This window comes from Phyllopteryx taeniolatus, chromosome 11, assembly GCF_024500385.1.
Source record: "Phyllopteryx taeniolatus isolate TA_2022b chromosome 11, UOR_Ptae_1.2, whole genome shotgun sequence".
NCBI classification, from domain to species: domain Eukaryota; kingdom Metazoa; phylum Chordata; class Actinopteri; order Syngnathiformes; family Syngnathidae; genus Phyllopteryx; species Phyllopteryx taeniolatus.
Genome location: NC_084512.1, coordinates 9,290,234 through 9,314,332, shown reverse-complemented (window position 1 = coordinate 9,314,332; position 24,099 = coordinate 9,290,234). Strand labels below are relative to the sequence as shown.

Sequence of the window (24,099 nt, the reverse complement as noted above, 5' to 3'; positions counted from 1 at the left end):
CCATAATGCTGTGTATTCCCCTTTTACCGCTATAAGTACCATCAACACTACAAAGTCGTTTTCTAGAAAAGCTCTCCAGCTGTTTGTTTCAGTTAAACATCACTCAGATAAAGTACATATAAAGACAATGTGTGAAACACTTTAAAGTCCACAATGTAAAACTTTTGACCGCATATAATGGTACAGTATTAAACTGAGATGTCTCATTCTACAGACATTCGAAAATAAAAATGCAAAACCAATCATCAAGAAAAATATGTATTCCTAGCAGTCATTTTCTGGTACCCACAATGGTAGCAACCCGACCTATACATACTGTACGGGTCAGATTTGAGCTTTTTTGACATTAAACAAATTAACAATAACTCTAAATGTCATTCACCGAAGTTTGATGATTTTTCCTAAATTAACCCAAATGCACAAAAATGAAATTAGCTTAAAATGTTATTCTTTGTACAATTTTGCTTTTGTGTACAGTGAGGCTGTTCTGGATCAAATTTGACTCATCTACTAAAATAGATGTTAAATGTACCAGTGTGATTTAAATCGGTGACAATGGTGGAAATGGTGGGAGTCTTGAACCCGAGACACTGTACATGCCATAAATGTGTGTATTTTTTATGGGACAGCGGTTACCGTATTCGTGACGGAGTTTGAAACCGTCCCGATAACTGTTCGTGTTACCACCCCATTTGCACAGGTTTCCGCAGAAACATGCACCTGTTTGTCTTTGAAGGGTCATGGGGGAATGTTGAAACTGAAAGATGAAACCAATATAAGAATGATCATACCTATTAAACATGAGGAAAATAAGTCATACATAGGTCAGAGAGGGTACCTTGACACGTGGAAACAAGTACTTGCAAAATTACACTCTCTGAAACATTGATTAAGGATTAATCATGCATTTACTGATGTCAGAAAGGCTATTATAGTTCATAATTTGATCTAGAAAATTATGAGGATATTGTTGGCCAGTGTCAAAATTGCCAGGCAGCATAGTATGTGTGTATGTAAAATAAAGAGTATGTACTGGTTCAATCAAATATTTGGTTTTCGTTCATTTCATGATTATCTGTTTATATATGACAATGATCAACACACTATGGCAAATACAGCAGAGACATGGTCAGAAGTTCAAACAGACAATAACACACACAAACTTTTTTTTTTTTTTTTACTTTCTCACAAGCCTGAACAGTAACTTTAGCTCCAACACTGATGCAAACACAAAAGAAGCGATGTCCTGGCAGGTTCACCAATATTATACTAACTACTAAAGTAGGTGAGGCAGCGTTGCCAAGGCAACAAAATAGACAATATTATCCATAAAATAAAGCAAGTTAATCTTATTATGGGATGATTGCATCATACAGTTGCCTTAAAGACAAAATGTTTTCCATCTTACATGAGATTGAGAATACTGTATACAGTACCTGATCAACTACTCCTCAACTTCTGCTAGCATTTATTATTCATAATTAAGGACCATATGGTTACTCAATACATTATACAGTATGATCATCATAAACAGCATTAAATGTCAAAAACAGAAATGGTCTTCTGTAAAGCTGTGTTGTGATTTTGTTTAATTATGTTGAATTTTCCTAGATAGTATCTCTGGAGCACGAAAAAACATCTACATCGTTGTATGTTGCTCGCAAGTCAGCATATCCTGTAATAGGCAAAGACAGAAAATATTTCTTCACACATCCTACATGAGAGAGAAATGCTGTCGGGGGAAATATTTACTGCAATGCAAAAACGAACAGGGAGAGATGATCATAATGCTGCCTATATCTTTCTCACTTTCTGTTTCTCTCCTCGGTCTGCAAGTGTTGTGACTCATGTCACAGTGGTTTATCAGATGATGACAGCATCACACACAATGCCCAAGTCTAACACGGAGACTGCATAGATAATGGTGCCAGTTAGTGTTGCTAAAATGTTACCACTTCTCGCAGCGGAAAGCCACACTATGAATAACCAGACAATGAGATTTGTTAGTGTGACAAAAAGAGGGGAATGCAATGCGTGGGAGGCTGTGGGACGTGTTGTGGGGGGAAGTGAACGTGAAGGTTAAAGCTGATCCACAGTATAGATGTTTATAACACTCAAATTTTAATTAACTTCATTTGTTTTATTTGAAGAAATGCTTGGATAATGTCCTCTGCCATTGTGTAATTTTATCATTTTCCTCGGTGTACACATTCAGTGGCATTGTGGATTTTACACAAGGGACAAGTGGCGCATTGTCTCGCCAAATCCAGCAGATGTTGCTCTGGTGAAGGCTTCTAGTGTAGCAATTCAATTATGAAATGAACCTGTATCAATAAATGTATACCGGGGGGCACAGTGGAGAAATGGTTAGCACATCTGACTAGCAGTTCTGAGGTTGTGGGTTCAAATTTGGGCTCTGGCATTTCTAAGTAATGTTTGCATGTTTTCCCTTATGTAATGTAGAAATGCAAATACAATGACAATTGTGGAAATGATGCAGATAGTCGTCAAGCAATTTAAAGTGACTAGTTGAGCGATAATTCTGATACAACGACAAATGTGTAAATGATTCAGAGAGTCCTCAAACACGTATGTGGCCAGTAGTAATCAACAACAGTTATGCACTTAAAGCAGCGTGATGAAGCTACAACAATGAGTTCAGTAATGTCATAAACGACATGTGCAAAATTGACAAAAATTGGCAACATGTCAATATGGAATTACAAGTCAACTGTTTAAGAAGTAAATGGAAAGGGGCAAGAAGCTACTAGAATGTCTGCTGATTGTAGTCTGCATTGTTTGATAGCACTTACCTGTGGGAAGGAGCTGGAACGCTGATGACCAGGATGTGGAGGGTCCAAGAGAATTTTTCCTATGCAAGGCTTAGTTTTGTGACCTTTCTTTGGCTGGCGACCGGTCCTGGGTGTCAAAGTCAGCCGGGATAGGCTTCAGTTCACCTGCAACCCTAATGAGGATAAGGATATAGTATAGCATATATGTGGTAGAATTAAATTTTTTAAGTAGTTGCCCAAGTGCATTTTTTTTCTGTCTTGCAACAAATGGCTGCACAAGTTGGTGACATGGCCACAAAAATAATCTAAGCAATACGTACATATCCTGCCAGTGAGAGTCAGAATGTGTTTTCTATCCATCCATCCATTTTCTGAGCCGCTTCTCTTCACTAGGGTCGCGGGCGTGCTGGAGCCTATCCCAGCTGTCATCGGGCAGGAGGCGGGGTACACCCTGAACTGGTTGTCAGCCAATCGCAGGGCACATAAAAAACAAACAACATTCGCACTCACATTCACACCTACGGGCAATTAAGAGTCCCCAATTAATGCATATTTTTGGGATGTGGGAGGAAACCGGAGTGCCCGGAGAAAACCCACGCAGGCACGGGGAGAACATGCAAACTCCACACAGGCGGGACCGGGGATTGAACCCCGCTCCTCATAACTGTGAGGCTGACGCTCTAACCAGTCGGTCACCGTGCCGCCATGTGTTTTCTATTGAATCACAAATATTTGTCCTTTGTAAATTTGAGTACTTTGCCATTGAAGGACAAATTAGAGTGTGTTAACTTGTTTTTCCAAAATTAGTGTGCTCTCATTGTTCTCCTGACTGAACAGCTGTTGATGTGTATATACCACTTCCAGGATGAAAATGACAACCCACCCGAGTTCAGCAAGCCATCCTACATTGTCAAGATTCCAGAGAACATTAACGCTGGCGAGTAAACCTTAACTTTTAGACTTCATGTTAAGTGCCTTCAATCCAATTACTGGCCTATACAACATACACACAATTATGTATAGAAAAATTACATTATGTGCATGTCTTGTGTGTTATTTTTTGCCATACTTTTTTTTTCATTTTTCATTGTCTTCAAGCCTATACTGTTTTACTTGTTTAGATTTTGTACGTTCAAATAGTCCAAATGCTGGCTATTGGCTATGCAAAGCTAAAGCACTGGCTGCTATATTCATTTTCATGCATGCATTCAGGGAAGCCTTTTATCCCAGACATTAGATTAGCTTCCACTTGCTAGAGGGAAATGAGATATTTGCCAGTCCACTTTTTCTCTCTCTCTCTCTCTCTCGCTCTAACTCGCGCTCTCTCTTTCTTCGCTCCAGCTTTAGCTCTGGCCACTTTTTTTTGTCTCAGAGACGTTTTGAAGGAGCACATTGCTGAACAGCTTGAGCCAAGGCTGATTTCGAGGACTGTGGCTAAAGCTCTTTGAGCTGAGGGCCTGGTTGCAAGGCTGTGCTCAGGGCCAGCCCCATGGCCAGAATGGATTCTGTTTTTTATTGATCAAGCCCGTGCCAGTTATCAGCCATGCCAAACAAGCTGATGGCATGCTAATCCAAAAACCCACTGACTGCCATACAATTGAGATGTGGATGAATGAATGCCACTTTTGTGATTTTATCTAGCAAGGTTTTAGACTACTGTCTGTCTGCCCTTAGTTTCACATTATGTACTGCACATTTGCTAGTCACAACACAATGTAGTAAACCTGCAAAGAGCTGTATCAAAACTTATGTCACTCCTAAAATAACTATACCATTAACAGTATTTGACTGACACGGAAGTGTAACTTACCTCTGCCATGGATGTTGTGTTTTCTTCGCATGAATATGCCAAACTTACCTAGGACTCGGTTGTGATTAGTAATGTGATTAGTTTACATGGAGCCATGTAGTCCAATTCAAACAGGGTTAGAAGCCCAAAACGAATAAAAATGCTCCAAATAAAGACCTCTATCAGAATAAACAAAGGCAAAAAGTGAAAATGTTTTGGGGGATTGCAAACTCCCCTTTTAGGATTAAATTGTATTTGCAGATCATCTCACTGACTATCTCTTCAGCTTGTTTTTCACATGCTCTGTACGATTGTGTTCCCGCTACCTCTCCTCAGGAGCTACAGTGCTGGTGGTCAATGCCACTGATTTGGACGCCTCTCGAGAGTTTGGCCAGGCCTCACTCATCTACTCCCTGGAGGGCTCCTCCCAGTTTCGACTTAACTCACGCTCTGGTATGTGTGCATGTGTGAGTGTGTATTTTAACACACTGGATCCTTTTTTATCGGCCAAGTGAGTCTGGACAGTCTAAATAAAGTGATATTCATTTTAACAGTGAGCATTCTTTCATTCATCACACTTCATTTTTTCTTGTTTATATGTGTCTGCTGGACATATTTCTTTTGACCGTTCATCAACTCTCTCCAATGGTTGTTACCATCTTAATATATTTGGATATAACTTGTGTCTGTGGCTCAGGAGAAATCACCACCACAGCCTTGCTGGATCGAGAGCTAAAGGCAGAATACATCCTCATCGTCAGAGCTGTGGATGGAGGGGTGGGCCCGCAACAAAAGACTGGCATTGCCACGGTAATTGCTCCAAGCAGCCATGATCATTTCATGTGCAGTTCAACAAAGTCTTAATTTTCTTTATTTACATTATCCAAGTTTGTCAAAAAAACAAAAGAAAATGTAAACAAATCTATAGTTCACCATGAAAGTATTCATAGTGCTTCACTTTTTCCACATTCTGTTGTTACTGCCTTATTTTAAAAGGGAATGCATTTATTTTTTCCCCCAAATTTCTTCACGTAAAACCTTATGACAATATGATTTTTTGGGGGGGAAATGTTTGCAAATGTATTTGAATTTAAAAAAAAAAAAAAAAGAAATCACACGTACAGTACATAAGTATTCACAGTTTTTGCTCAATACCTTGATGATGTACTTTTGGAAGCAATTACAGCCTCAAATATTTTTGAAAAAGACGTCACAACCTTGGCAAGCCCACCGTGAACGCTATCTTTGGGCAGTTTTGCCCATTCCTCTTCACAACACCACTTAAGCTCCATCAGGTTGGACGGGGAGTGCCACTGCACACATATATTCAGACCTCTCCAGAGATCGTCGATTGGATTCAAATCTGGGCTCTGACTGGCCCACTCGAGGACATTCACAGAGGTGTCCTCAAGCCACTCCTTGAATATTTTGGTTGTTGTCCTGCTGAAAGAAAAGCTAAGCTAGATTGCAAGTAGCTTCTTTCAGCAGCTGCCAAACGGCGGGAATATCACTTCTGCATTGTACAAAAAGAGCATTAGCTTGACCGTACCCATTACTTGGTAATATACGCCACACAGGTTACAGAATGACATCAACGTGAACCAATAACTTAAATATTAGTGTCAGTGAAACAATATTAAATGAGCAACTTAGTGCAGACTTCACATGCCAAATACAGTAAGCACCTAAACATGTAAACAACCACACCATTCGCAAGTACACTTCTCCAAAGACTCTTAACTGACAGACAGACAGCTAGATCGACTCCATTTAATGCTGTTTCAAAAGCGTGATTGCGGCCAACAGTACTGACTTTGTTTGCATTAGGGAGTTGTTGGTAGCTTTTCCTGCTTCCGTTCCCCTAACAACGCACACAAGCATGCGAACACACACACTGCTCCCACCATCATAATTTTAATGTGAAGAGAGAGGAAACTTTCTTGTTCCTGGTGACAAGTTTACACAGCTGTTTAACTAACAAAGCTGCGGGTGATTAACGGGGGAAGAAGGGGAGGGGAGGGGCCGGTAGAAACTGGTAAGTGTTTTCAAGAAAATGATGTCAAAATGTTACAAGCTTCGATCTCAAACGGTCAAGTTACTAGCAATGATGAAAAGCGAGTTTGTATTGAATTAGATGGTTTCTTGTTTGAAGTCTATTGCTAATGCGCAGGCTGTTTTCTGTGTCTCCTGACTGCACTGCTGAGTTGCTGGTAATTTTGACGAGTCATGATTACGCGCATACTTTAATCCTTATTATTAAACTTAGATTCGGTTCCGATTATTAAGGCCTCCTGTCAAACATTTTTAACTATCTTTGATCAAAACATATGATTCACTTTGTTGATAAAAATGTTGATATTGTGTGGTGCACTGTGGATTGTTACGGGTGCTGGTAACATGACATGGGCACTGGCAAAGACCCCTGGTGTCAAAATTACGCACAGGTCTAATTGGCTGTATTATCATTTCTAACTGACTTCTGTAGAGATGTGTTCACATTTTGAAATCATAGTATTGTTCAGTCAAGGATTGGTATTTGGAATACATGTTGAAACTCTGGAATGCCAAGGTCTGTTGAATTATCTCAAGGAGCTTTATGACAAAGGTTGTGAATACTTATGCATTGTGATTTCTCTGTGGGGTTTTTAAATAAATTTGTAAAGATGTAAAAAATAAAAAAATAAAGTTTTTATGGGGTGTTGTGTGAAGGAAATGAGTTTAAGGCATTTTGAAAAAAGCCTGGAACAGAAGAAATGTGGAAAAAATGAAACACTGTCAATACTTACCAGATGCAGTGCATGTTATTTTCGTTTTGGTCTTGAATTGGCTTGATTTAATTTATTTACCTCAGTTTTTCTGATCTCCACTTTGTGTAGGTGAACATAACCATCCTGGACATTAATGACAATGCCCCCCAGTGGAAGGATGAGCCATACCATGCCAATGTGGTGGAGATGAGCCCAAACAACACAGATGTTTTCTCTGTGAGTGCATCACTCCCAGCGTGACAATTTAGGCTACTGAAAGAGTTAATACACAGGAAATGTAATTATTTAACATGAATTCTTATCTTGAATTGGACTGGAGCATTTAGTTCATAAAATTAGGTTAGCGGCATGTACGTGTACACTTCCATCGATTAAATATCAGCACTGTCTCAATGTGAGTTGCTTGCACAGCTACTGTAAATAAAGCTTTACTTTAATTGCCAAGAGCGTCCTTGGCCCTGAGCGTTATAATCTCTTTTCTCTCCCTTATAACGCTTGTGATTATCACCACGGTGGACCGTTGGTCTAAGATCAAATTACACTAATTGCAAGTAAACTGGATATTCATACACGTGTGGGAAAAGTGGAGAAAATGAACTATGTCAGTAACCCAATTGCTTTGTGCATGTCAACATTGTCAATGTTACCCAAAACGTGACGAGACCAGACATCCCATAAAACATTATTGAGTGTTCTCTGTCTCCAGAGAAACCCCAGTCAGACACCATATTAAAAATTAAACTTGTATGAAAATATTGCTTCTTTCCTCTGCCCCAGCTTGTGTTAATAAATCTGTGCTTTCAAAATGTTTTGCATATATTTTTTTATAGCCCTGCTCATCCAGCAGAATGCAACTTCTGTCTTGCACCAGGACAATAATCTTCATATGTTACTTTATCTGTTTATCTTTTATTTAACACAAGTAAGGTTTTTACAGAGACCATTAAAAGAACATCTGTTCAAAAAATGTATCTGAATGCACAGTCCATATAGTACATGTAGTACTGCTCAACTAGACTAGACTAGACTACATGGACCAATTGTGTTCACTGTGTAGGCCATCACAACGTAAACGCCTGAATATTGCCCCCAAACTCTCTCATTGTCCTGCTGGTGTCTTTGACTCTATGCTGTTGGAAATTAAGCCCTGATCATTCATTAATTAAAGAGCCGTCGCTGAGTGTAATTAAGGGAGTCCGATTGCTAATTAAAATATAGCCTGCAGTCATACGCTTTGCAAATTATTCAGATGCGAGGCAGGAAAGCGAGAGTCCGTCTTGCACGAAGACCAATGGAGAAATGGTGACTAAAAACGGCAATACTGACTTTTTAAAATGTTCACACCCCCACCTTTGTTCTGTGTAGCCTATGGCCAAACAATATGGCTATAAAAGAAAATCTCACAAAATCCAATTTTAATCAATTCTCCTTCGCTTTGAGAAAAAGCAAATGACAATGGAATTGATTGTTTTGCTTTTTTTCAATCAAGGGATTGTTTTTTTTTTTCTCCTGCTACCAAATAAGCTTTTGAAACTGTTTTTGGTTACTTGCATCACTTCCACAGGACATTTATTTATTTATTTTGTTTTTTTTTACAGATAATAAGAAAATAAGTGTTTCCTCTTAGAAAAATGTCCCTTTAGTCAAATATGTATGTATGCAAACACGATCTTTTTACATTTTCAACAATTGAACCTAATAAAATTTACCGTCAGTCTGCATGGCTGGCTTGGTTCATGTAAGAGTGGTAATGTTGCAACGCCTTCTGCTCTCCCATGCTCTCTTCCCATGTAGAGTTGCACAGGTGAGGCAAGGAGCCGTCTGCAATGTGTTTGCAGCTTGGAAGCACATACCTTAGGTCAAAGGTTTTCAATGTGTTTTTAACTCACTGTTTTTGTCTATAATAAAATGCTTTCATAATAAGCATTTTATTCATTTTAACTAAAACATTGAAAATCATTTCCTGGGGATGGAAAAGGCAGCAATAAGTCAGAAATAACAAAAATCATCTCCAATCCACTCAAACGTCAACTGTATATCAATACACATGATATCTTTTATTTTCTGTCTGTTAGTTACTAAATTAGCTGAACATCTAATGTGTTTTAGTGCTCGGGCCAGAATTGATTACTTCAACTGACCCCAGCTGCACACTTCCTCGCCTCTTAGATCACCTCCACTTTTCTTTGGAGTTGCTTATCAATAGGCCTCCAATTTGCCGGCTTTCCATGTCGCCTTAATAATTGAATACCTGAAAAACCTTTGTTCCTCTAATGACCAATTAACCATTTTCCGGCGTTTTTAGTCAGAGCATTGAATAATTGATCAGCTCTTTAAAGCCCAGCAAATGTTTTAGCCTGGCTCCCATTCCAATGCATTCATCACCGAGATCACCTAAGGAGACACCACCATTTTTCTTATTACCGAGTGCGGTGAGAGAGCAGTCGCCAGTCAGTGTGCATGTGTGAGTTACTCTGAAGGTGAGGTGGGGCATGCAGTGCTCTCACATTATTATTCCTCCCTTCCTGTCATCTGTCAGTTTCTGTCATCTCCCCCATTAATTCCCACTTGTTAAGTACACTTTTATTGAGACGTGCCATTAAACCCAAGGAATATTACTCTCATAGTAAGCCGTATGAAGTGAAGCATGCCTCCTGTCAAGGAGGCCGCTCAAAGAAGCATGTCTGTGTTGTTCTCCTGCTCAGGTTCTGGCACTGGACCCGGACAACGGGGAGAATGGGACTGTGGTGTACAGTATCAGCGCAGAAAACCCATTCTACACCATAAACAGTAACACTGGGAAGATCCGCACCAGTGGGGTAACCCTGGACAGGGAAAGTTCTGACCCCAGGGCCACAATGCTCATGAGAGCAATCATCATCTCTGCTGTTGACCGTGAGTTGTCAGTTTGTTTGACTCATCCGTAAAGCAAGCGGCAGTTACTTTATACCTTCCTGAGTAGAGGGCTTTCAATTCTGGGTGATTAGTGTCCATTTTCAAGCCTAAGTCCTTAAGTTTTATGTTGCCCATGAAACATTTTATAGCGCACGATAAATTCCCTTGACCATGGAATGCGTCTTTATATGTTTCACTGACTCCCTCTGTAGGTGGTGCACCTTCCCTGCATGCATCAGCGAGCGCTACAGTATTTGTCAACCTGCTTGATCTCAACGACAACGACCCAGACTTTGTCAACCTTCCATTTGTGGCGGAAGTACCAGAGGGACTCCCCATTGGTTCGTCAGTGTTTAAGGTATCATTTAAACACAAACACTATTTGGCAGTGGTTGGCTGTGCATTTCGTTCTTAGGCCTGGATACTTAGCCCTTGATTAATTCATATTTGAATACACCCCTATTACATCGCAATAATATCACCCATCAATACTATACAAAAAGGCAATACAATGCAACTGTGCCACGTACATCATCTAGAGTGGTTCAGAATTAATATTTATCCAATAAAATGACAAAAACATCCATCCATCTATTCAATGTACTCTCATTCTCTTATTGTCACTAGGGTCGCGGTTGTGCTGGAGCTTATCCCAGCGGACTTTTACACCCTGAACTGGTCGCCAGCCAATCGCAGGCCACACATAGACGAACAACAATTCACTCTCGCATTCACACTGACAAACAAGTCAGTACCATATATGTTTTTGTTTTTGCAGCCCTATGGGGGGCACAAGTCAGTGCAAACTGTAGGCCGGTCCCAAGCCCGGATAAATGCAGAGGGTTGCGTCAGGAAGGGCATCCGGCTTAAAACCTTGCCAAACAAATATGAGCGTTCATCCAAAGAATTCCATACCGGATCGGTCGTGGCCCGGGTTAACAACGTCCGCCACCGGCGCCGTCAACCTGCAGGGCACTGTTGGAAATTCAGCTACTGTGGGTCGAAGTCGAAGTCAAAGAAGAAGAAGAAGAAGAGGTGGAAAGCGGGTTCTTCGGCAGAAAGAGAAGAGGAAAACACAGAGCCTAGAACTGAATGTGGGGACTTTGAATGTTGGGACTATGACAGGAAAATCTCGGGAGTTGGTTGACATGATGATTAGGAGAAAGGTTGATATATTGTGTGTCCAGGAGACCAGGTGGAAAGGCAGTAAGGCTAAAAGTTTAGGGGGAGGGTTTAAATTATTTTACCATGGTGTAGATGGGAAGAGAAATGGAGTCGGGGTTATTTTAAAAGAAGAGTTGGCTAAGAATGTCTTGGAGGTGAAAAGAGTATCAGATCGAGTGATGAGGCTGAAATTTGAAATTGAGGGTGTTATGTGTAATGTGATTAGTGGCTATGCCCCACAGGTAGGATGTGACCTAGAGGGGAAAGAGAAATTCTGGAAGGAGCTAGATGATGTAGTTCTGAGCATCCCAGACAGAGAGAGAGTCGTAATTGGTGCAGATTGTAATGGACATGTTGGTGAAGGTAATAAGGGTGATGAAGAAGTGATGGGTAAGTACGGTATCCAGGAAAGGAACTTGGAGGGACAGATGGTGGTAGACTTTGCAACAAGGATGCAAATGGCTGTAGTGAACACTTTTTTCCAGAAGAGGCACGAACATAGGGTGACCTACAAGAGCGGAGGTAGAAGCACACAGGTGGATTACATCTTGTGCAGACGATGTAATCTGAAGGAGGTTACCAACTGTAAGGTAGTGGTAGGGGAGAGTGTGGCTAGACAGCATAGGATGGTGGTGTGTAAGATGACTCTGGTGGTGGGGAGGAAAATTAGGAAGACAAAGGCAGAGAAGAGAACCATGTGGTGGAAGCTGAGACAGGACGAGTGTTGTGCAGCTTTTCGGGAAGAGGTGATACAGGCTCTCGGTGGACGGGAAGAGCTTCCAGAAGACTGGACCACTGCAGCCAAGGTGATCAGAGAAGCAGGCAGGAGAGTACTTGGTGTATCTTCTGGCAGGAAAGGAGAGAAGGAGACTTGGTGGTGGAACCTCACAGTACAGGAAATCATACAAGGAAAAAGGTTAGCTAAGAAGAAGTGGGACACTGAGAGGACCGAGGAGAGGCGAAAGGAATACATTGAGATGCGACACAGGGCAAAGGTAGAGGTGGCAAAGGCAAAACAAGAGGCATATGATGACATGTATGGCAGGTTGGACACTAAAGAAGGAGAAAAGGATCTATACAGGCTGGCCAGACAGAGGGATAGAGATGGGAAGGATGTGCAGCAGGTTAGGGTGATTAAGGATAGAGATGGAAATATGTTGACTGGTGCCAGCAGTGTGCTAGGTAGATGGAAAGAATACTTCGAGGAGTTGATGAATGAGGAAAATGATAGAGAAGGGAGAGTAGAAGAGGCAAGTGTGGTGGACCAGGAAGTGGCAATGATTAGTAAGGGGGAAGTTAGAAAGGCATTAAAGAGAATGAAAAATGGAAAGGCAGTTGGTCCTGATGACATTCCTGTGGAGGTATGGAAGCATCTAGGAGAGGTGGCTGTGGAGTTTTTGACCAGCTTGTTCAATAGAATTCTAGTGCGTGAGAAGATGCCTGAGGAATGGAGGAAAAGTGTACTGGTGCCCATTTTTAAGAACAAAGGTGATGTGCAGAGCTGTGGCAACTATAGAGGAATAAAGTTGATGAGCCACACAATGAAGTTGTGGGAAAGAGTAGTGGAGGCTAGACTCAGGACAGAAGTGAGTATTTGCGAGCAACAGTATGGTTTCATGCCTAGAAAGAGTACCACAGATGCATTATTTGCCTTGAGGATGTTGATGGAAAAGTACAGAGAAGGTCAGAAGGAGCTACATTGTGTCTTTGTAGATCTAGAGAAAGCCTATGACAGAGTACCCAGAGAGGAACTGTGGTACTGCATGCGGAAGTCTGGAGTGGCAGAGAAGTATGTTAGAATAATACAGGACATGTACGAGGGCAGCAGAACAGCGGTGAGGTGTGCTGTCGGTGTGACAGAAGAATTTAAGGTGGACGTGGGACTGCATCAGGGATCAGCCCTGAGCCCCTTCCTTTTTGCAGTGGTGATGGATAGGCTGACAGATGACTGGAATCCCCGTGGACCATGATGTTTGCAGATGACATTGTGATCTGCAGTGAAAGCAGGGAGCAGCTGGAGGAACAGTTAGAAAGATGGAGGCATGCACTGGAAAGAAGAGGAATGAAGATTAGCCGAAGTAAAACAGAATATATGTGCATGAATGAGAGGGGTGGTGGGGGAAGAATGAGGCTACAGGGAGAAGAGATGGCAAAGGTAGAGGACTTTAAATACTTGGGGTCAACCGTCCAGAGCAATGGTGAGTGTGGTCAGGAAGTGAAGAAACGGGTCCAAGCAGGTTGGAACGGGTGGAGGAAGGTGTCAGGTGTGTTATGTGACAGAAGAGTCTCTGCTAGGATGAAGGGCAAAGTTTATAAAACAGTGGTGAGGCCAGCCATGATGTATGGATTAGAGACAGTGGCACTGAAGAGAAAACAGGAAGCAGAGCTGGAGGTGGCGGAAATGAAGATGTTGAGGTTCGCTCTCGGAGTGACCAGGTTGGATAAAATTAGAAATGAGCTCATCAGAGGGACAGCCAAGGTTCAATGTTTTGGAGACAAAGTTAGAGAGAGCAGACTTCAATGGTTTAGACACGTCCAGAGGAGAGAGAGTGAGTATATTGGTAGAAGGATGATGAGGATGGAGCTGCCAGGCAAGAGAGCTAGAGGAAGACCAAAGAGAAAGTTGATGGATGTCGTGAGGGAAGACATGATGGCAGTTGGTGTTCGAGAGGAGGATGCAGGAGATAGGCTCTCATGGAAAAGGATGACGCGCTATGGCGACCCCTAACGGGACAAGCCGAAAGGAAAAGAAGAAGAAGAAGATATGTTTTTGGAATGTGGGAGGAAACCGAAGTATCCGGGGAAAAAAAACGCAGGCACGAGGAGAACATGCAGACTCTACACAGGAAGACCGCAGCTCGTGACAAAAAAAAAAAAAAAAAAAAACATAAAACATACATGAATGTGTAATTGCAACAGTTTTGCTAGTCGAAGGGGCAGTAACAAGTTTTGGCGCTGACCAACTAATCACAGGATGGGAAAATGTTGATGTCACAGCATTCTGACCCTGTGAGGATGAATTTGAAATATGATTAGTTAAAGAAACAGTCCCATTGCTGGTATAGGTTAGATTAAGTTACAGTGACTGATGATTGATTAGTTTGAAGGCCCTGGGCAGATGAGATTGACATGGCAACACATTGGGGCTGAAATCTGATTGGACAAAAAAAATCACAGTGCAGCCAAGTGAAACACTACGAAATGAAGACACTAGACTGTTGGAATACATTTATACAATTTCATGTAACAGACATTAAAATGTAGGTTGTAAATGTTGGTCAGTGTTTCCAATAGACATTAGACCAACAGAGAAGGCTTTGCTGGCCCTGACAGCTCACTACTGCTATTAGGCATGCTTAATGCACACGAAATGTTTACATCTGCGTGATAATAATAAAATAATAATTCATTTTGTAATAGTGTAAAATTTTTAGTTTTAAACTGACACTTTTCTTATTGTGATTATACTTTGTAGTGGTGAACTTCAAAGCTGCTCACTGAGAGCTGCGTCAAATATTTTGGTTGAGAGAGGAGCAATATACATAAAGTCACAACATATACAGTATTTACTTCTCTGGCAGTTTCAATCAAAATTGTATTAAACTTAGTCACAGCAGATTTTTTTTATGCAACTCTTCAAGTGTTTCTTGGGGAAATTCAAATGATGAATGCAAATAAGTATGATGATTTGTTCTATATTGCACTTTAAATTGACATTGTTCACTGAATAGTGTCAAACAACAGCTCTTCACGGAAACCTTTCCAAAAGGGTAAACCACTCCATTTTTAGTTCAGCTCCTGTATGTGTAATGGCAATGTGTGCTTATATATTTGTCCATACAATGTAACTCTCTGTTACTGTCCACTATTCATTGTTCCCAATAGTATCTCTCCCTGATTGTGTACGGGGCCGGCACATATAAACAAACAATCATTCGCACCTACGGGCAATTTAGAGTCTTCAATTAACCTACAATGCGTTTTTTTGGAATGTGGGAGGGAACTGGAGTACCAGAAGAAAACCCACACCGGCACAGGGAGAACATGCAAACACCAGACAGGCCATACTGGATTTGATCCCTGGTCCTCAGAACTGTGAAGCAGATGTGCTAACCAGTCTTCCACCGTGTCGTGTAATAAAGCATATATATTTTTTAAATACATGCTGTCACATGATGCCCCCTTAACATTTCTGCCTTCCCCCTCAATTATGCATTCGTAGAACCAATCCTGATTCTGTCTGTCCTCCTTTTCCTCTTTTAGGTTCAGGTTGAGGACCCTGATCAGGATAAGAATGGTTTGATTACGATGACATTGCAGATGGGTATGCCTCGCTTGGACTTTTACCTGAACACTTCCACTGGCATTCTCACCTCATCTGCAATGCTTGATCGGGAGCAGATTGGACAGTACCATTTGAGGATTATAGCATTTGATGCAGGAAAGTTCCCTCGCACTTCAACTTCAACTCTCACTATCACTGGTGAGTGTCTAAATGTGTCTGATAATGAGAACTTCACTTGATTTCCCTTTACTCTCCTGATATTATCCTACCAATGAAACTGTTGAAGCATTTTATGAATAAATTCTCAGTCATTAGGGGTTTTGCCTCTAAGTCTCATTTCTTTGGACTCCACTGAGAGAGATGCTACCACCTGTTGGTGGCACTGGATAATTCTAAAATGTGACATTGTGAGGAATGACAAAATATCCATAGTCAAACAACACCATGAACCTGACCGAGTAACAATTAAAAAGTAACTCATAACAACATTTGCCTTCATTTTCCTGTTTATATCATATCAGTGTGTACTAATTTATGTGTATACGTGTGTATCAGTTCTGGATGTAAATGACGAGACGCCCACCTTCAACCCTCGTGTATACAATGTGTCCCTGAAGGAGAGCGTCCCTAGAGACCACATTGTAACACGCCTCAGCTGCTCGGACAACGACGCCGGCCTCAACGCTGAACTTAGCTACTTCATCACAGGTTAGAGGTCACAGTGGAGGAGGATTTTAGGTTTTTAGCATCAATTTGGCAAATCATTTCACAATCATATTAACTGTAGTATCTGCAGGTAAGGTACCATTTCGCCCATTCATCGTGTGAAATTGCATTTCAGCTGTTGAGGAGTGAATGCGTGTGTTTTGCTAAGTTCTTGTGTTTGTGTTTGTAGGTGGTAATCAGGATGGTAAATTCAGTGTCGGCTTCAGAGACGGCATTGTTCGGACAGTGGTTGGGCTCGACAGAGAAACCCAGGCAGTGTACACAATGGTCATAGAAGCTATAGGTGTGTCACATCTTTACCATGTTATCATTATTTTGTCATCTTCAAAGTGTCTCCTTTATACTTTTTGTATGATGATGAAAGAACAAGTGATGCTTGCATATCTGCAGTCATCGCAAAATTTTGCTCAACTGCCTTTGTTGTTTGACAAGAAAGAACTGAGGTTTTCCTGTTTTGGAAACCATTGAGTCAGAATGGCTGATCTGCTGAGAGGGCAAGTGACTTAAAAGTGCTGGGGAAAAAAAGAAAATAGAATGCCTTTTTTTTTTTTTTTTTTTTTTTTTTTTAATTTTATTTATTTATTTTTTTTAAAGTGTCCTGATTCACAATCAATCTATTGAGCTAATCGTGTTCTAAAATGTTTGTTTTTTTGTTTAAACTTTTGAAGATTATAGATGCATTCTGAATAGACGCACCGTACTAACAGTGGGAGGTGACATTTGCTACCTTGACCTTTAGTGGGGGCTTTGAAATCTGATTGGTTAAAGAAACAGTCCCATTGTTAATATAGTTTACTAGGCCACCACTACTATTTTGAAGGTCGATTGACATGGCAGCACATAGCGGCGGAAATTTGATTGGATAAAGAATTGCAACAGCCACATGCACATACTGGAACGCTGTGAAATAAACTAAATAGAATGTTAGGAATAAATCAATACAATTTCATGCAATAAATATTAGAATTTAGGTTGTAATAGTACGTCAGTGATATTGTTTAGGCCAGCAGAGAAGGCCTTGCTGGCCCTGACAGTTCACCATTGCACCTATAAATCTACATGCTGCATCAAAAATTCTCATCGCCATCACTAATACAATAATGCTCACTTTTTGTTTGTTTATCAGGGATTTACTTTAGCTCACAATGCATTGTGGGACATGTACTGTAGTTGGAGCATCTGTCTGACAGTCTAGTGATTCTTGGTTAAAATCTCAGCTCAGACCTTTCTGTGTGGCGTTCTCCATATGCCAGTATGTTTCTTCTACAGGTACTCCAACTTCGTCTTCATTCCACATTCCAATAACACGCAAGTGACGTTTAATTGAAGACTCTACATTTTCTAGCAGTATAAATGTGATTGACTGGCGACCAGTCCAGGGTGTACGCAGCCTCTTGCCCAGCCAGCTGGGAGATGCTCAATCTCACCTACAAGTGCCACGACCATGAACAGTATAAGCAGCAGATAATGAATAAAGTGCTCGCATTATGATGAAGCTGTGTTTTTACTCCTGCTTGAACTGAATTTTCCCTTGAGAGATTATGAGTATAATAATGCACAAAATTATGTAACATAAAAATAATCATGTAGGGCGGCCAACTGGTTAGCACATCTGCCTCACAGTTCTGAGGGCCTGGATTCAAATCGGGCCTCACCTGTGTGGTGTTTGCATGTTCTCCCCGTGCCTGCGTGGGTTTTCTCTGGGTACTCTGCTTTCCTCCACATCCCAAAAACGTGCACGGTAGGTTAATTGAAGACTCTAGATTGTCCGTAGGTGTAGATGTGAGTGTGAATGCTTGTTTGTTCATATATGTGCCCTGCGATTGGCTGGCGATCAATTCAGGCTGTACCCCGCCTTTCTCCCAGAGTCGGGGACGCAGCAACAAAAGTGTGGATAAGCGGTACAGAAAATAGATGAGAGAGAGCAGGAGCAATGGATCACACAAAAATATTTTACAAACAATATAAAAGATAAAGTAACAGCAGCGATAAAAATCTGCAATATAGCAGGACTGCGAAGCAAGAACCGTGATATAGTGGAGGATTGCTGTATCTCTATTCCATGATGATAAATTGTAGGGCCTCATTGTTCCAGGGATGGGACTCTTGTTTCCATGACACGTGCATCCCGGGACTCACATAGTCTCCTCAAGTGTAAAATAATCTATGTATTTTCATTAAAGTACATATGCACACTGGAAGAAATTATAATTCATCTTGGTCACAGTAGTTATATTATATCATAATATAAAAATATAAAAAATGCAAACATAATTAGGGTCTAGCAGAAGAAGACTCGCTATATTGCCCAAAGTCAACAAAATTAGGAAATAAAAATCAAGACTACATATCCATCCATCCATTTTCCGTACCGCTTATCCTCACTAGCGTGCTGGAGCCTATCCCAGCTATCTTCGGGCGAGAGGGGGGGTGCACCCTGAACTGGTCGCCAGCCAATCGCAGGGCACATATAAACAAACAACCATTCACACTCACATTCACACCTACGGGCAATTTAGAGTTTTCATTTAACCTACCATGCATGTTTATGGAATGTGGGAGGAAACCGGAGTACCCGGAGAAAACCCACGCAGGTACAGGGAGAAGAAGAAGAAGAATCACCTTTTATTGTCATGAACATGCATGCATGTACACAAAATTTGTTCTCTGCATTAACCCATCACAGTGAACACATACACATGTTAGTGGAACACACTGGAGCAGGGGGCATTTCGGGCACCACAGCCGTGAGTCCCGGGGATGTTGGCGGATGGTCTTGAACCTAGGACCCCCACTCCACACGGGCGAGGCCGGATTTGAATCCAGTTCCTCGAGGCACATCTGCCTCAGAACTATGAGGCAGATGTGCTAACCAGTTAGCACTGTGCTGGCCATTTTAATTTAATTTATTTTATTTTTAAAAATTTGTTTTTGTATCACCTCTTCACTATGTTTTATGGAAATTGGTTAAGTAGATGTTGCTGATTGATGCTCAAACAAAACAAATCAAAAACAGCAAAGCACATATACAGTATGATTCCTCTCTGACAGCATTTTCTTTGAAAAGTCATCATTTCACTTAATTTCTATACAGCTCTTATTTTGGATCCTACCTAATGTTGTGCATTTGCTGCATAATATGTATGGTGATGTTGCTATCAAATGTAGATAATTTCTGTAAATGGTTCTGTCTGTGCTCACAGATAACGGTCCAGCGGGCAGCAGGAGGACAGGCACAGCCACTGTGTTTGTTGAAGTTCAGGATGTTAATGACAACAGACCCATCTTCCTCCAAAACAGCTATGAGACCAGCATACTGGAGACTGTACCGAAGGGAGCCAGCATCCTTCAGGTGAAAACACACTACAACATCCACAGTCAGACAGACAGAAAAGGTTACTTTATTGTCCAGTGTAACAATCCCAAACACACACACACAAAAATCACTGGTTGCGAGTTGCATTTGTCCTTTCAGTATTGATCCTATATTACTGTACAGTATATTTCAAGTGGAATTGTGAATGTATTAGACCTACCGTAATTAAATTGGAAGAGCAGATGGACATGTTGCACTCCATCACAACTATTAGGGCTATGTGATGCAGAGGAATAATCCTTGTGTTTAAGCTTCCTCATAGACCAAAAATAAGCAAGTAGCATTTTACATTTTACAGCTGATAAGTTGTTAAATTGTGCAAATCAGATTTGAAGTATTAAAAGTAATCGTGTTTTAATGATACTTGAAGTGCTTGTTAGGAGTGCTGTATGAACAGTCAAGCATATTGTTGTTTGCACTCATTACACTCTTTATAAAACTACCGATACGTGCAGAAAAATGCTTTCATAAGTATTTCCGTCTGCTAATAATGCTGAAAGATGTACATCGAAAAATATTTGGAAAGCAAAACTAGACTGGATAGTTGCCTGTGCCTGGTTTTAGTGAGTTGCAATTTCAGTTTAACAATCAGTCCTTGGCTAGTTGTCTAACTAGATCTCAATGACGTAGTCATACAGACAAGGCGTAGTAAGGTGGGGCTCCTTGCTGCTCCCCGGCTGTTCTGTCTGTGTGCCTGGAGAATGGGAAGCACGTGTCTTCCCATGCTCATGTGGCCTCCGATGAGGGGGTCTTCTGAAGGACAGATTGTATGAGCGCCGATAGGAGCCCAGCCTTTTCCACACCTTGAGTTGTGGTTCACTAGACTGGCTTTGTCCATGTTTCAGAGTCTGTCCTGAGCCACAGCTCGCCTCACACTCCTCGTCTTGTTCAGAGCGCCGACACACTGCCAGGAAGATCGCCAACACTGCCAACAGCAGTGTTAAGCCCAGCACCACCATAATGGTGAATTCTGGGTCATGGATGTCTAAAGAATAGGAGGAGGTGGTGGGGGCGATAGTATTGGTTGACACATTGAACTGTGTGTGTGCTGTGGTGGAGTCAAAGGTAAAGTTGGTTCCCAGATCACTGGTGTTCATGTTGCCGTTGACCTGGTTAAAAAAAAGCACTGTGAGATTTACAACTTCTGTGTTAAAATGTTATGCAATATGTTAAGTGTCAGCTCTCTTTGCTATGCAATGTTTTCCTGCTGAGTTGTTTTATTTAGGAGCGTGTTTTGATTTGATTGGGATCATGCACTCAAGGGCTCTCCAACATATGCACACACATGCACAAATAAATGATTAAAGCTTGCATAGATATGCAGTGCTTGGCATTTGCAGCAATTATGTGGCTATTAAATCAAGGCTAGAAAACAGTCAGAGCTTCACGGGATTTTGTCAATGCAAAACAAAATGGGTTTACTAAAAAGGCCCTTGTAAAATGCAAGGCGTCCACCTCTTCTACCCAGGTCTCCAATTATCCCCCTTTTCTTTCTCCGCGCCCCCATCTTTAGCATTGTAACATTTGTAAATGTCATCCTCCTTAATGCAGTGGAGACAAAGCATAGCTTATCGGTTTAACGGAAACACACTGGGAGGTGAAATTATTTTCAAGACTAAATGCCAGGAAAGCTGTGAGATAGGCCAGTGGAGCAAGAGGCTTGTTTAAAAAAAAAAAAAAAAAAGTCCCTTCATTAGTCTGTGACTTAAACGCATGCTTTAGTTTTTATGTGCACACAGAACTATACAAAGTTATCGGCATACTCTGCATCAGAATTTTCCATCATTGCAACTCTTTTAGACTTATTACAATGTTACAGTTTTACCAACTGGGCAATTGATTGATTTATTTTTTATTTTTATTTTTTTCAATAGCACATTTGCTAAGGCATACAATAATTCTAAAGCCTCTTTAATTGCTCTACTCATGGCATGTCTTCTATCTCTCTATCTACTCTATCTCTCAAGCTGTCTATCGATCGATCGTCTCTCTTTTTCTCTCTCGCTCCCTTCTGTCTGTCTGTCTGTCTGTCTGTCTACAGTGTATCTCCATTTGGCCATCTATTTATCTTTCTATCCATCCGGCTACCTATAGCTATCACTCTAGCTAGCTACAGTATCTGTCTGTCTGTCTGTCGGAGTGGTCACTGTCTCAAGACAACAAATATATTTTACAAGCGTGTGAAACATTTCTTTTTTTTAACAAAGTGATTACATACAGTATATTCAAACAAAACATCTGTGAAACTATGTCCTACTTACAGCCCCACTTTAGAACAGCACCAGTTCCTGCAACTGAGGTCAGACCTGTTCCTTGGCTCCACACACTTGTTTTCCCCCCCTAAAACTGTCCCGTTCCTGGAGACAAGAGGGGAAATACTGGGTTGGGGTGGATGAGGAGGGGAGCAGTGAGGAAAAGGGTGGGAAACATGGGTAACCGCGTCAAAGTGTAAACATCTTACTATTGTTTCTTTCCCAGCAAAGTAAGTACACTACCTCCAGCTAAGCCATGCTGAGACAGTGGTTAACCACAGTTTTGCTCACTCAGAACATGTGTCTTTACCCTTACAACATCTGGCTCATCAATATACTTTCCAAGTTTATGCACCCCTTTTTATGGCCTAAGTGGTGCAGTCCACTGTGTAATACCCTATTTACCACTCACCAATCTGAACCCCCAGACTCTTTCTTTTCTCTTTCTACCCCTCCCCTTTCCTCCTCTTTCACCTCTCTTCTCCACTTCTCTTTATAAAGCTAATGAGACTGAAGTTGGGCCCCTCTTCACTGTGCTAGTGTGTGTGTGTGTGTGTGAGAGAGAGAGAGAGAGAGAGAGAGAGAGAGAGCAAAGAAGGACACCCAGAGCAAGAGAGCGAGCGAGTTATTGCGAGAGAGACATTTAGAGAGTGAGAGATGTAGTGTGCGTGTTTGCGTGTGTGTGTGTGTGTGTGTGTGTGTGTGTGGTTGTGCGCACACACATGCAGACCTGAGCAAATGTGCTTGACTGTGTCGTAATGCAATTTCATATGCACTTTGTGAGCGTCGTTGTAGGTTTTGACACATCCACAGAGGAGCACAGTGAGTCATGAAGTCGGCCTCATCTGGTGCCAGCAGATCTCTAGATTCAGAAGTCAGTCTCATGGCATGGCCCATTCAAACGTGCTCCACTTTTTATCAGCGTATGCTCCACGGAGGCACGCTGTCTACGCTCGGCTCCTTTCTGCTTCTGGACATCTGCCTGCAGCACAGAGAGTGAGAGATGCTTTCTCGATGCCGTGCTGTGTGGGGTGGTTATGTTGTTGGGGCAGCAAGATGCGCTGGCTCCCAGTGGTTCCACACAAAAGGAAGAAGTCAACACCAAATGTTTGCGAAAATGGTTGGATGAGCAAAAAAAAAAAAAAAAAAAAATGTAACAATAAAATGCACTTGTACAAATGAGCCAGGTCATAACACACTGTACAGGTACACTTTTTTATTGATTTGCAGTGACTGCTGATTGATTACATTTATACAGTACATTTTCAGAAATGTGTGGATATACTGTATTTGGATTTGTTTCAAAATTTTTATTTTATTGGCATTTTCTCTTGTTTAGGTGCAAGCTACAGATGCAGACCAAGGGGAGAATGGCCTCGTCCTCTACAGGATCGTCACTGGTATAAATGTTACTGTGTTTCTACTGTGTGGCTTTCAGGTGTCTTCCCTCATCACACTAATGCAGTGATTCCCAACCAGGGCTCGTGAAATATCATCATGTGCGGAAAATTATTCTATTGCACTTGATATACCCAAAAAAAACTTTCATTGATTAAAAGTATATATTTGCTCATCTATCAATGTCAGTGACGTACTGTATAGTGACAGACAGATCAGGCGACGTATTGCTTATGTTTGTGTTAATTTATTTAATTTTTTTTAAACTATATTTTGTGTGTGTGCGCGCGCGTGTGTGTTTTTACTGTAGTGTATTATTTTTTCAATGTATTGTACTTTATTTTGTATATGTTCAAAATAAATTACATTTTAAAAACGCCCTTACTTTAGATGGCAGCGGGTACAATAAACCTGTGTATTCACCTGTTGCCATGAATACAACAGAATACTGTCGAGCATGGCTTCATGCCAGTATATCAGCTTTGTGTTCAATTAAACAGGCTCAGATTTCAAATTTAGTAAATCAATTTGTGAGTCAATTGAGACGACATCATCATTATTACAGTATTCATAATTTTTGTGCCAGCTTTGTTTGGTGGTGTGCCGTGAGATTTTCTTAAGTAAAATGGGTGCCTCGGCTCAAGAAAGCTCAGG

The 24,099-nt window shown here is 41.2% G+C and overlaps 2 protein-coding genes and 1 long non-coding RNA gene across 9 annotated transcripts in view; 1 reads left to right on the top strand and 2 right to left on the bottom strand.

The window, feature by feature from the left end:
* The window catches only part of LOC133485497 (uncharacterized), a 48,374-nt gene extending 43,440 nt beyond the window's left edge, over window positions 1-4,934 (bottom strand). The window contains exons 1-2 of one of the 2 annotated variants that reach the window (XR_009790711.1): window positions 4,603-4,934; window positions 2,814-2,965 (exon numbers count right to left, since the gene is read on the bottom strand). This is a non-coding gene — a long non-coding RNA (uncharacterized LOC133485497). Of the gene's footprint in view, window positions 1-2,813; window positions 2,966-3,112; window positions 3,648-4,602 lie in introns of those variants that run through there. The other variant, XR_009790710.1, reaches the window with a different exon arrangement.
* The window catches only part of cdh23 (cadherin-related 23), a 205,850-nt gene that overhangs the window by 136,634 nt on the left and 45,117 nt on the right, over window positions 1-24,099 (top strand). For 3 of the 6 annotated variants that reach the window (XM_061789259.1, XM_061789260.1, XM_061789262.1), the window contains 11 exons: window positions 3,657-3,729; window positions 4,918-5,034; window positions 5,279-5,391; window positions 7,458-7,565; window positions 10,055-10,244; window positions 10,457-10,602; window positions 15,672-15,891; window positions 16,249-16,401; window positions 16,589-16,702; window positions 19,623-19,771; window positions 23,387-23,447. In XM_061789259.1, coding sequence (XP_061645243.1) covers window positions 3,657-3,729; window positions 4,918-5,034; window positions 5,279-5,391; window positions 7,458-7,565; window positions 10,055-10,244; window positions 10,457-10,602; window positions 15,672-15,891; window positions 16,249-16,401; window positions 16,589-16,702; window positions 19,623-19,771; window positions 23,387-23,447 — 1,444 coding nt within the window. Of the gene's footprint in view, window positions 1-3,656; window positions 3,730-4,917; window positions 5,035-5,278; window positions 5,392-7,457; window positions 7,566-10,054; window positions 10,245-10,456; window positions 10,603-15,671; window positions 15,892-16,248; window positions 16,402-16,588; window positions 16,703-17,672; window positions 17,873-19,622; window positions 19,772-23,386; window positions 23,448-24,099 lie in introns of those variants that run through there. The other 3 variants (XM_061789263.1, XM_061789264.1, XM_061789261.1) reach the window with 3 other exon arrangements.
* Window positions 19,909-22,265, bottom strand: LOC133485496 (uncharacterized protein C10orf105-like). Its single transcript, XM_061789268.1, has 2 exons — window positions 22,057-22,265; window positions 19,909-20,904 (listed from the first exon to the last, which is right to left on the bottom strand). Exon 2 carries the CDS (start codon window positions 20,890-20,892, stop codon window positions 20,407-20,409), a length of 486 nt encoding a protein of 161 aa, XP_061645252.1. The 5' UTR covers window positions 20,893-20,904; window positions 22,057-22,265; the 3' UTR covers window positions 19,909-20,406.